General features: G+C 51.9%; 1 protein-coding gene across 2 annotated transcripts; it reads right to left on the bottom strand.

The window, feature by feature from the left end:
- Positions 1–233: 233 nt before the first annotated feature.
- Positions 234–10,109, bottom strand: ZDHHC19 (zinc finger DHHC-type palmitoyltransferase 19). 2 transcript variants are annotated; one of them, XM_032869381.1, is made up of 8 exons: positions 9,852–10,105; positions 9,372–9,493; positions 8,727–8,866; positions 7,733–7,905; positions 7,280–7,385; positions 1,594–1,679; positions 1,037–1,241; positions 234–447 (listed from the first exon to the last, which is right to left on the bottom strand). In XM_032869381.1, the coding sequence occupies exons 1-8, from the start codon at positions 9,995–9,997 to the stop codon at positions 328–330; spliced, it is 1,098 nt and encodes a 365-aa protein (XP_032725272.1). In that variant the 5' UTR covers positions 9,998–10,105; the 3' UTR covers positions 234–327. The 2 variants fall into 2 exon arrangements, with proteins under 2 accessions (XP_032725272.1, XP_032725273.1); XM_032869382.1 differs by lacking the exon at positions 234–447 and having other exon boundaries at positions 1,056–1,128; positions 1,164–1,241; positions 9,852–10,109.
- Between the last annotated feature and the right edge of the window lie 2,098 nt (positions 10,110–12,207).

Here is a 12,207-nt window from a genome sequence, read left to right as displayed (position 1 = left end):
TCCCTGGGACCTCTGGGGTTGCTGGGCTTTCTGTTACACCGCTGTGGTCCTTACGGTCCCATTTTAAGGATGAGAGAAGTGTTGAGTGTCTTAACCAAGGTCGCAGAACCAGCCAGTATGCGACCCTGGCTCCTCCCTCCCAGGGCCTTTGTCCCGGCCCCCTCGGAGCCCCCCTCACCCGCAAGCTCCCTGGTCCCCAGGACAGACAGTGCAGGAGATTTGTCGTAGGAGGCAGGCAACGGATATTTAATGGGCTTTGGTGGAGGTCACAACACTCCCGCCAGGGGAGTGGGCAAGGGCAGAGCACAGACAGGCCTCCATGCGGGATCAGGAGATGAGGTTCAGGTGCAGGGGCTCCTGGCACCGCCGGGTATGAGGGGGCGAGCGGCAGACAGAGCCTCGTCTGGGGCAGTCCCGCAACAGGGACAGCACTGCGCCTGGATGGAGCTAAACACAGAGTGGAGGGATGGGGTTCTCCCCAGGCCCCTGCCCCACAGCTCACAACCCACCAGGTGGGGAGAAAGAAACAGTCCCAGCCACCCTCCCCCTAGACAGACCAAAGGGAGTGAGCTGGCACCCCAGAATATCACTGCAGGAGCCCTGGAGGATGCTGGGCTTACCCACCCCCACTTCATTCCTAATGGTCGGCTTCCATGTGTTTCCTATGTTGGGCTTCCGAGTAAAAGTTGTCTTTAAGTAAAGGAATCCCCCCTCAGATTTATGAACCCCTGAACTAGTCTCAGTCCTTACTAAGAGCTGAGGAAACGAACGCCCAGAAAGGGTAAGTGACAGGCCCAAGGCCTACTAGCAAGTGAGGGGTGTGGTCTCTTCCCTTCCTGTCTCCAGGGGTCCCTGCTGTATTCTGGAGGCCTGTGACTTGACTTCCAGCCCTGCTCAGGTCTCTGATCCCTCTCCCTCAAGTTCCGAGTGCTCCACCTTCAGGGCCAGGCCGATATGGGGGGGGGTTTGCCCCCAACACCTGTAAAATCCACAGACACCCTCTCCCAACATGCGCATACTCGAGCACACTCCTCACCTCCTGGAGGGCTGGAGCCTCACCACTCCCTGGGGGAACCTTCCCTGGTTTGTAGAGACTCAGAGGTTGGAGCTGGGGGCCAGGCACAGGCCCTGGGGTGGCTGGGGTACTGAGCACCGAGGTGCACATTGGGAAGTGAAGGTTCTGCATGGGCGCCCAGTCAGACCCCACCATTCTCTGTAGCCAGACAGCTTTGGCCATGTACCTGGGGAGCAATAAGCCAGATGGAAGGGGTCATGGCCCTCCGGGCCTGGTCCCCCTCAGCCTGGGGAGCACACAGCCCAAGGCTTGGCCCTGCAGAGAGCTGGGATCAGTCTCAGCCAGGCTGTAATGTCCCTCCACCCCATTCCTTGGGTGAAGAACCCACAAAGGCGAGGAACTGGGGGTTCCAGAGGCTCTCACCATGCCCTGGGAAAAAAAACCCCGAAAGAAGAACAGGGAGTATAAGAGCCTGGGAGCTGGGCTAAGGGGCCAGGGGTGATGACGGGGCTTTAACCTGCCCCCCCCCCACCTCAGCCCCAGGAGCCTCCCCTCGGGCCCCTGATCTGCCAACTCACTTGGGTCCCAGCGGTGCACAAATTGTTAAATACCAGTTGCTGGCACAGCCGTGGTCAAAGGGGTTGTATCCCTGCAGGTAGTGGCACTGGAGGGAGTCAAGGGCCGGAAGAGGAACTCAGATCCTGCAGGACTGGGCAGGCAACCCCCTCACCACCCCCCGCCCGCCCTTCCTGAACCATCAGCTCAGCTTAGGGCGGCAGCAAGACTCCAAGGGCAGAGAAGCAGAGAGAGGGATCCCCGGCCTCCTCCAGCCCACCCACCCCTGAGTAGCTTTCTCTAGGCAACCCCCGGCACTGCGCCCACTTCTGCCTTCTCAGGGGTCCTTCCCGATCACCCCGTACCCCTTTTGCAGTATCCTCCCTTTTTCTGTTTCTTTTGGCCCCTGCACATCCCCCTGCTACCTCCCTCCAGATATACTTTCCGATCTTCCTTTTGTTGCTAAACTGCTCTAAAGCCAGTTCCATGCCCCTCCCCCACCTCCCTACTTTCCCACCTCTCTCTTTTTTTTTTCCCCAAAGTGGTGTCTTAGCTTAATTTCACTATCTAGAAGAGCAGTTGCCTGGGGCTCAATCAGATTTCCTTAACAAAATAATTTGGCCCTGGAAGTCTGGGCCAAAGACCCTGAGCATCCAGCAGCAAAGGTCAAGTCCTCTCCTGGACACTCTTTAACCAAGTTCTTCCCCTTCCCTCCCTCTACCCATCAGCCTTGCCCTCCTCCTCCTCTTCCCCAGCACAAGCTGATTCTCATGCTGACTTCAAGATCCTTTAGTACAAAATGTTCGTCATGACCAAAAGTGGCCCAGGGCCACCTCTGCCCATCATCAGCTCCCCTATGTCCCATGTCCCTGTCACGATGATATTGACCTTCAACACTATTCTCCACCAAAAGGAGCCAGGACTCCATGCAGGACAGGTGAACATATGGAAGGAAAAGTCCAGACACCTCCACAATGTCCCACTGTTGCCAAAAAGCAACACTAACCATCGCGATACTTTGAGTTCTTGCCTACTTTAATATGTTTAAAGCATTCAAGTAAGGGAAACTGGTATTCTATCGCAATTTTAATTAAATGGTTAGAAGAGTTGGGTTACATTTACAATTAGAATTTTAAATTTAGAGAAATAAATTTTGATTTATTAGATATATATGAGGCATACAAACATGTTGACTTGTTCAATGCGTGAAGGAGGGATAGATAATTGCCTAATGAACTCATCAGAACTTGCTAACAAAGGGCAGACCTTTCCTCTCCCCCAGAAGAGCCTCTCAGATGTGAACGGAATCCAGCAGCTAGGAAGTTCCTTGACTATCCTCTTTCACTGGCTCCAGACCCAGTTCTCCTGCTCCAAATCCATGCCTCGAATGCTCTCCCACTCCACAGGATGGTAACCAAATTGGGCATCTTCATCTCCTGTCCAGCTCCCTGATGCCTCTGCTCTCTGCCCTTCTTCCCCAGGGATCAGGGTATCAGGCTTTCCTCGCTCTCTCGCTCCCTCCCTCCCTCTTTTCCAAATCAGTATCAATTCCTTTGGGTACAGATTCCCTCATTTGCTCATAACTGTTCTGGGGCCTCAGCAATGCCCTAGGCACTGCACTGGGCACTGAGGACACACCACCACCAACAAAGCCAGCCTTAACTTTCAGGCGGCTGGCGAGTGGTCAGGGCAGCCCAGAGAGGGGATGGGGGAGCAGAGCAGGCAGCCAGTGCCAAGACTCTAGGGGGCAGGTAGAACAGCAGCAGCCCTGGAAAGCAGAGATCCGGGACCTGAGAGGCTGGGCAAGGGCCATGGCGCGTGCATGTGGGACCACGCTGGTGTGGGACAAGATGAGTCTTAGGACTGCCGCTGGCCACTTGGTGAGCATGACGTTAGTGTGACAGTGAGCAGAGGCAGGATTGCAGTGGGCTGGGGAAGGGGAAAGTGAGCAGAGCCAACTCGTTCAAGAAATACTCCTCTGCTGGAGGGGAGAGCGCAGCAGCCAGAAGGGAGGCCTGTGATGTTAAGGACTGTTTGCTTTGTTTTAAGATCAGAGAGACACGAACATGTGTAAATGATGACGGGAAGGAATGGTAACAACAGCAATGCTCTATTGGGCATTTGCTTGTACCAGGCACTGTTGTATGTGTTGTACACAAATCAACCCATGCTGCTCCCTTTTACAGATGGAGAAACTGAAGCACCAGGTGGCCAAGCGACAGACCCAAGATCTCCCTGCCGATAGAAAGCTGTGGTTTGAATTTATGTATGCTGGCTGCAGAGCTCTTGCTATCAACCCCCAAGCAAGTGGCCGTGGGAGATGTGGTTTGGGGATGGAGGTAGGAAGGGAATGAATGCCTGAAATGGGTTCTGGAGTTAACGGGAAAGAGCCCTGAATGAATGAATCACATTCATTGCAGAGTGCAGTGACTCACAGAGTACAGACCACGTGTAGATTTCTTAAGACTGGAGATCATAGCCTGGGAGCGCCCCAATCTGAGCAGTGGTGCAAGGACGGGCCAATGGGCTGACTGGGGGCTAGAAGAACCATGGGACATGGGAAGGGAGAATGTTGCCCTGGAAAGGCTGAAATGATGGTCTGAAGTTGGGGAGAGAAGGCATGTAGACTGCAGGAGGTAATGAGTAAGGGTTAATGGGTAAGAGCAGAGGAGTCACAGGTGGGCTGGGAGCCAAAAGGGGAGAGGCTTGTGTGATTGAGTACTGACTGTAGGGATGGGAGGTAGTGGGCAAGCAGGGTTCCTCTGTCCTTTCAGCTGTCTCCCTGTTTCCAGCCCTCCCTCATCAATGTGGCCAACTACAGCCTTCCTAAAACGACTTTAGTTAGGGTGCCTGGCTGGCTCAGTTGGATGAGCATGTGACTCTTGATCACAGAGTCTCAGGGTCGTGAGTTCAAACCCCACATATCATGTGGAGACTACTCATGGAAAAAAAAAACAACACCCCAACATTTAGTCAGGTCATTGTTCTGCTAAAGGCATCCTACGTCCAGGATGTTCACTTTTTTTTTTTTTTAAGATTTTATTTATTTATTTGACAGACTGAGATCACAAGTAGGCAGAGAGGCAGGCAGAGAGAGAGGGGGAAGCAGGCTGGGGGTTTGATCCCAGGATCCTAGGATCATGACCTGAGCCAGAGGCAGAGGCTTTAACCTACTGAGCCACCCAGGCACCCCAAGGATGTTCACTTTTGTCACTCCTACTCAACACTGTACTGGAAATCCAAGACGGTGCAGTAAGAAGAAAAAAGAAAGAAAGCCATCCAAGTTGGACAGGAAGAAATAAAACTGTCATTATTCATAGATGACATGATTTCCTATGTAGAATCAACAAAAAAAGCTATTTGGACAAGTGAATCCAGCAAAATCCAAGATTCAAGACCAATAAACAAAAATCTACTGTATTTTCTTAAAATAATAAATAGAAATGAAATTTTAGAGCACATTTATAATAGCACATGAATACTTAGAAAAGATCTAACACAATGTACGCAAGATCTATATACCGAAAACTACTAAACTCTGATGATAGAAATCAAAGAAGTAAATAAACGGAAAGGGGTTCCTGGGTTCAAAAACTCAATATTGTTAAGGTATCAATTTTCCTAATTGACTTACAGGTTCAATGTAACCCAAATAAAAATCCCAGCGATCTTTTTTTTTTTTTCTTTTTGGAAATTAAGCTGATTCTAAAAGTTATATGGCAAATAAAAGGAACTAGGATAACCAAAAGAACTCTGAAAAAGAACAAATCTGGAGAACTCACACTGTGTGATTTCAAGACGTAATGCAAACCTAATTATCAAGACAGTGTGGTATTGACAAAAGAATAGGGAGCCCATAAATACACCCACAACTATTCAGTCAACTGATTTTTGACAAATGTTCAAAGGTAACTCAATGGAAGAAGCATATTCTTTTCAACAAATGATGCAGGAACAACCCTTATGCAAAAGTAATAAAGCTTGACCCAACACTTGCCTCACATACAAAATTTAACCCAAAATGAATCATAGGCCTAAATATAAAATTCAGAAACTATAAAACTTCCGGAAGAAAGTATGGGAAAACCTTTGTAACACTGGGTTAGGCAAGGCTTTCTTTCTTCCTTTTTTAAAAAAGATTTTATTTGACATAAATATTTGACATATTTATTTAACAGAGCGAGAGACACAACCAGAGAGGAAACACAAGCAGGGGGAGTGGGAGAGGGAGAAGCAGGTTTCCCTGCCAAGCAAGGAGCCGATGACCCTGGGATCATGACCTGAGCAGAAGGCAGACACTTAACAACTGAGCCACCCAGGCCCTCCTAGTCAAAGCTTTCTTAATTACAACACCAAAAGCACCGTCTATAAAAGAAAAAAACCTACAGTGCATTTCATCCAAATGTAAAACTTCTGATCTTTGGAAGACACCGTTTAAAAATTGAGATGACAAGCCACAGACTGGGAGAAAATATTTGCAAAACACTTATCTGAATCCCGAGTATATCAAGAATTTGTAGAACTCAATAATTTAAAAAAAACCAATTTTTTTAAATGAGCAAAAGACTGGAACAGATATTTAATCAAAGATATGCAAGGGATATCCTTCAGTAGGGGAACAGATAAACAAAAGGTAGTCTATCCATAGGACGCAATAGGACACAGCGATAAAAAGAAAAAAAACTACTGGTATGGGCAGCAGCAGGGATGGATCGCTAATGCCCAGTCGAAGAAGCCCACTCAAGCGGCTGTGATTCCATGTACACCAATCTCTGGAAAAGGAAAAACTACAGGGATAGAAAGATCAGTGGATGCCAGGGGCTGCGGGCAGGGAGAGAAACTGACTACAAAAGACCATGAGGGAGTTTTTGGGGGGTGATGGAGCCGTTATAAATCTTGATCATGGTGGTGGTTACAGGACCAGATTGTATGCTTTTCAAAATTCATAGAAATGCGCTGTAAACGGATGAATTTTACTGTATTTAAGAAAAGGGAAAAAAATCCTTCCTTGGCTCCCAGGCTTCCCCTGAACCAAGACTCCATTCTCCACCTGACTTTCTGGGCCTTTTAATTCTGGCCAGTTCCAAGCAGTACACTTCTTTCCCATGGCACCTTCTGCTCCAGCGGGCACTGCGTCCTCACCATCCTACCCACATCCTATCCACATCCCACAGGCTTGCAGGCTTCCTTGCCTTCCTGCTGGCAGCACCCCTCACCTGCACTGCTCTCACCTGCCTCCACCCGCACCCGCCGCCCGGGTTTTCTGCACGTCCAAAACCACCGCACGCTGCGTCCTACTCCGCGCGGCGGTCCTCACTGAACTTGAGTCCCTCTGTGAGTCTGTTACTCAACATAGGGCAGGCCCTTCCTCGTGGCGTTCACCGCTGTCTGGCGGGTGTTACTCTGATTTCAGGGTCCTTTTCCACAGAAGCCCAGGATGTAGCCTTATTCACCTCCTCACCCGTTGCTCCAAATGAAGCCCACGAGGCCTAGCACACAGTAGGCCCCGGATGCAGTGCACCCAGGAGGGAGGGTGACCCCCGAGCAGCGGAGGATGGAGGTGCATCTAGGTCTTGAAGGGCAACTGAGGCACCTTCGAGGGAGGTCAGCCGGTCAGGGACAGGGCGGTGGACAAGGAGCGTTAGGGGCAGAGGTCCCGAGGCACAAGTTGACCACCCACAACCCTGCGCCCCGCTCGGCCTCGCGTACCTTGCCCTCGTGGGAGCGCTCGGCCGCGCTCACCGACTTGGCCTGGATCAGCAGTAGCAGGAAGAGCGGCACCAGGAAGCCGACGGCGGGTACAGCCACCAAGATGCTGCTCACTCGCTAAGGAGCAGCGCCGGGGACCCTCCTCCCTGGCCCCGCCCCCGCCCCAACTCCGCCCCAACAGCCCCGCCCGCTCCCAAGGCTCGGTGCCCCCGGACACCTCAACCCAGTCGGCTGTCTAGGCCCCGTGACACCGTTAGCACTTCCCACCATGAACCTGCTGTAGATTCTCGACTCTCCGCAGTCCCTCCTAGCCCCGCCCATCTCCCTGGCCCTGCCCACCCCCGCCTATCTCAGTGGGTTCTCCCAGCGCCCGTAGCTCTGCCCCCTTGACCCCGCCCCCGGCCAACCCCCGCATCCCCCACTGTTCTCTACGTGGGTACCCGGGGAGGATACGCGATGGCTTTGTCCATGGAGAAGGGCAGGTGGGTCGTGCGCACCAGGAAGATCAGGCAGGTCACCAGCATGGCACCCGAGTAGAGAAATAAGGACAGGACCAGCAGCATGAAGAAGCGGAAGTTGCGGTGACCAATGCAGTTATTGACCCATTTGCAGTGGTGGTCAAAGTCCTGGGTAAGAGGGAGGGGAGCAGGCCTCGAGGACTGGACCTCTGGACCAGTCTCCATCGCCCCCAAATCTGAGGCTTTACCCACCCCCCCAACTCCCGTTCCCAAAGGCCACCTGCCCGTGGCCCCTCAAACCAAACTGGGTCTCATCCCTAGGGAGAACCCCAGCCACAAAGTCCCTAGCGCTAGCATTTTTGTCAGCGCTCTGTTAGGTCTCTGTGGCTCACAAGATCACGCATCAAAAGGCCTTTAAGACAAGGCCTGCCTGGTCTGGGAACACATCCTTGTGTAACTGTGGGCTGGACATAGAATATCTCTGGGCTTCTGTTTCCTACATCCACTGAGGATAGTAATACCCTTGCTCAGCCCACTTCCCAGGGTTGTGAGGACCAGACAAAACAGCACCTTTATAAACCTTTGCAGCTATGCACGTGACACAGACAAGCACTCAGAGCCCAGGAGACCCAGACAAGAAGAGGACAGGTGAAGCTTTCCTGGCCAGGCCTCCAGCTAGCCTGACGGCCTTGGGCAGCTAGAGTCAGCAAGCCTAGGGTAAGACAGTAGTGTCTTTTTCCCCCTGGCCTGACCAGGCCCAGCACAGGTGTGGATGCATCTGCGGGTGTCTGCACCTGTGCAGGCAAAGGCCAGCCTCCCTGGGCAGGTGCATGTGCAGAGGAAGTGACCTGCGTGAGTGACCCAAAGTGGTTGGGTGTTACTGCCCCTTTTGGCCTTTAGCAGTGCCAGAAGTGGTTTCAGGCTTTCCACTGGCCCCCGTGGGAGGGGGCGGGGCGGGTGGGGGTGGGCGAGTCAGAGGAGGCACTCACTTCTACACAGATGTTGCACCAAGGACAGTGGTAGGTCCGGGGCGGGCGGTGGAAGCAGCACTTTTGGCACCACTGCAGGCGGAAGGCCCTGTGGTTCACCCACACCACCTGCACCATCATGGGACCCTGTTCGTTGGAGCCTGGCATGGGAAGAGGATTGGGCAGCAGCAGGAGGCCCTTCCATCAGTCTGCTGCTCTGGGGGGTAGGGAGGCCAGCCCCAGGTCATTACTGGGCTCCAGGAAATGTGGGGAAGAGGTGGGTGAGGGTATCCCTCGTCTCCATTGAGCAGGCCGCCCAAGCACAGAGAGCTGGGCATTCAAAGGCAAGGCAGGTTTCCAGCCAGAAGTGTTCTGTGAGGACTCAGCCCTTTGAAACTGTGATTGATGCTTTAATGGAGGGAGAACTGAGTCATTTCAAAGAGCTGGCTTCTCTTCCTGGCCTGCCTGGGCCCTCCTACACAAAGTGGCTGGAAAACCTCCAGAAACTTGATTTTCCATGTCTCCGTGGCTGGAACAATGAAGTGCCAGAGGCACTTGAGGGGCAGATGAGGAGGTACGGTGAAAAGGTCCTGAGGCCTGAAGAGGGGAGATGGGAGGGGCCCTTCAGGAGGGGCTGCCTCCTTCTCCCAGGGGCCAACGTCTCACCTTGATGCAAGATGCCGGGGTCTGAGAAATTGAGCGAAACCAGACTGAAGATGGTGAGGACACAGAGGAGGCCTGTGACGAGGGGAAAGGCCCACTCCCCGTTCTGGGCCAGCCACCTGCAACTGAAACCAGAGCAGGGCTTGGCCCTGATCTGCAGTGGCCTGAAGCTCCCCCCAAGACCCACCGATCCTGTCCACTTGGTCAGAACCCACACACCTTGAACCCCACTCTACATCTCCTGGCTCATGACAGATCCTTAGTGACTCCACAAAATGTCACCCAGTGTTGCGAGCAAACTGCAGCTCCCAGAGGCACCAAGCGCTGTACTGCCTGTGTGTTTGCATATTCCGTTCCCTGGGCCCGGACTATCCTGCCTCCTCTCGCCCCTCTTGGGCACTTCCGCTGCCTCTGCACTGTCATTATCTGTGTTCCTTTCTGTCTCTGTAGGAAACCTGCAGCTTGTGTGGGAGGGAGACTCACGGGAATGCGAAGAAGAGGCCACTGAAAAGCACCAGCAGCACAACATTGAAGGCGGCAAACAGGCTGGGGAGGATCCATGGAAGAGGAGCCTGAGGCGGGGGACGGGGCTCCTTCATGAGGGGCATTGCGTCCTTCAAGAGCGGCATGGCTGGACCTCCCGCGCCGGCAGGGGAGATCAGAGCCACTAGGCTCCCTCGCCCCTGCTGGCTCCAGGAGCCCCATGGCCACAGCAGCCTCGGAAGCCACAGCCCAGGGTGGAAGGAAAGAAGTCCCAGTGTGACATCACAGAGGTTGAGAAGGATGGAGGGCAGCGGCCCCCCAGCAGAACTGTTTGTGGCCTGTGACGGGCACCGCCCACAGCAAACCCACCTCCCACCACTGCCCCATGCTTGTGCCAGGGACTGAGAGCTCCTGCCCCTGTGAGGTTGGCTTTGAGATGATATGAGAATAGAGAAAGGTGTGGGGAGAAGGTGGGTGATTCTGATCATCCTCTCAGGCTCAAGGCTAATCAGAGCAGACGGTGCCCATCGTACATCCTATCTCCATTTTCTTCCTTTCTGTTATTACAAAATTCCACTTTTGAGGGGGAGGGGCAGCTAAATAATTTCCCAGCTTCCCTCATTTCCAGAGTTGGCTTCATGACACAATTCTGGTCAAAGAGATCTAAGTGAATGTCTGCTGAGGATTTCTAGAAAAGCTTTGCTCAGTCCCTTTCTTCTGGTCTTGAGGCTGGATGTGCTGGCTGAAGTTATCATCTTGGACCCATTAGGCAGCATGACGACATGCTACACAGAACGGCATTGACATTGTTGAGTCACTGCCCAGACCTGAGCTAGGCTCCCTCTGATCTGCTTATTATGTGAGAAGATAACGGAGTTTTCTGTTACGTGCAGCCGACATTTGTCATTTGTTTCAGCTGTGGAGCATCTGAAACCCTCTGTGCACAGAGGGCACCCTGCACTGCGCCTCTTCATGAAGGGCAAAGACCATTCCCCATCCCAACCGGAGCTAAAACTGCCAGAAACTCACATTCAAAGCCTCTCCTGCAGCGAGGGCATAGCTCTGTGACCCAGCGCCACCAATTAGCCTCAGAACTGCCACCAATCAAGTGGGAGTCTTCTGCACATATTTTCAGAGCTCCTGTGTGTTGAATGGCCATTTAAAATGTCACTGTAATTCCAACAGTGATTGTATTCTTCTTCAAAAAGTAATTCCGGGGCGCCTGGGTGGCTCAGTGGGTTAAGCCTCTGCCTTTGGCTCAGGTCATGATCCCAGGGTCCTGGGATCAAGCCCCACATCGGGCTCTCTGCTCAGCAGGGAGCCTGCTCCCCCCACCCACCGCCTGCCTCTCTGCCTACTTGTGATCTCTGTCAAATAAACAAAATCTTAAAAAATAATACGACACCTGTACTCTCACATAGCAACAATTCTCCTTGATGTTGCTATTCTCTGATGCTGGGGCCCAACTTCAGAAAAATAAATTTGACCTTGTGTCTTTTTGACTGCAAGGTGACACCAAAGGCTTCCTCTGCCCCCTCATGACCTGTGACATGGCACAGTCAAGCCTGGAAGGTTGTTAAGGTAGAGATACGATAAACATGCTCCAAATTTTCTTCTGTGCTCAACAGTATGGTGAGAGCTGCCCTATATATTGGGCCCACGTTGTGGGGTAAGCTCATAAGTTTAAAAAAGGATTTAATCTCGTGTTTATATAGATAAAAGTTTACCAATATGAATATGTTTCTCAGTAATTTGGATACTCTTGCAGAGTGGGTAAAAGTACATTCAAATTCTAGTACAAAGCCCAGCCCAGACTGTCAACCAATTGGCTTCTGAGAACATTTTATTCCTTGGTTTTATTTTTATTTTATATTAATTTTTTAAAGATTTTACTTATTTATTTGAAAGAGAGAGAGCACAAGTCAGGGAGAGGGAGAAACAGGAAGCCCGACTCTGGAACCATGACCTGAGCTGAAGGCAGACGTTTAACTGACTGAGCCACTCAGGCACCCTTGTTCCTTGGTCACCTATGTCACGTGTATGTCAGCTGGCAGCTAATTTGGCACACACTTTATGTAACAGATTGGTCAGTGCTTTCACTTTTCACTAATTCGTTTTGTCTCCTCGGGTTAATTACCAGTGAGTCTTCACAGAATAATTATGGGGACCCATCACTTATGTACCTCACCCCAACAGAGATTCCACTCTCCTCCATTCCGGTAACATTCGCTGCTGTAACAAGTTAAAGTGCCTTGTCATCAACATACAGTTTCTCTGCTCCTTTCCTTTTTGTCTGGAAGTCCCTGCTGCAAGCTGCCGACCAGACATCTGGTCTTCTGGAAGAAACGTCAAAGGA

This window comes from Lontra canadensis, unplaced genomic scaffold (genome assembly GCF_010015895.1).
Source record: "Lontra canadensis isolate GAN:19392208 unplaced genomic scaffold, GSC_riverotter_1.0 scaffold38, whole genome shotgun sequence".
Taxonomy (NCBI): Eukaryota; Metazoa; Chordata; class Mammalia; order Carnivora; family Mustelidae; genus Lontra; species Lontra canadensis.
The sequence above is the reverse complement of the archived record's forward strand: the minus strand, read 5'-3'. Positions and strand labels throughout refer to the sequence as shown.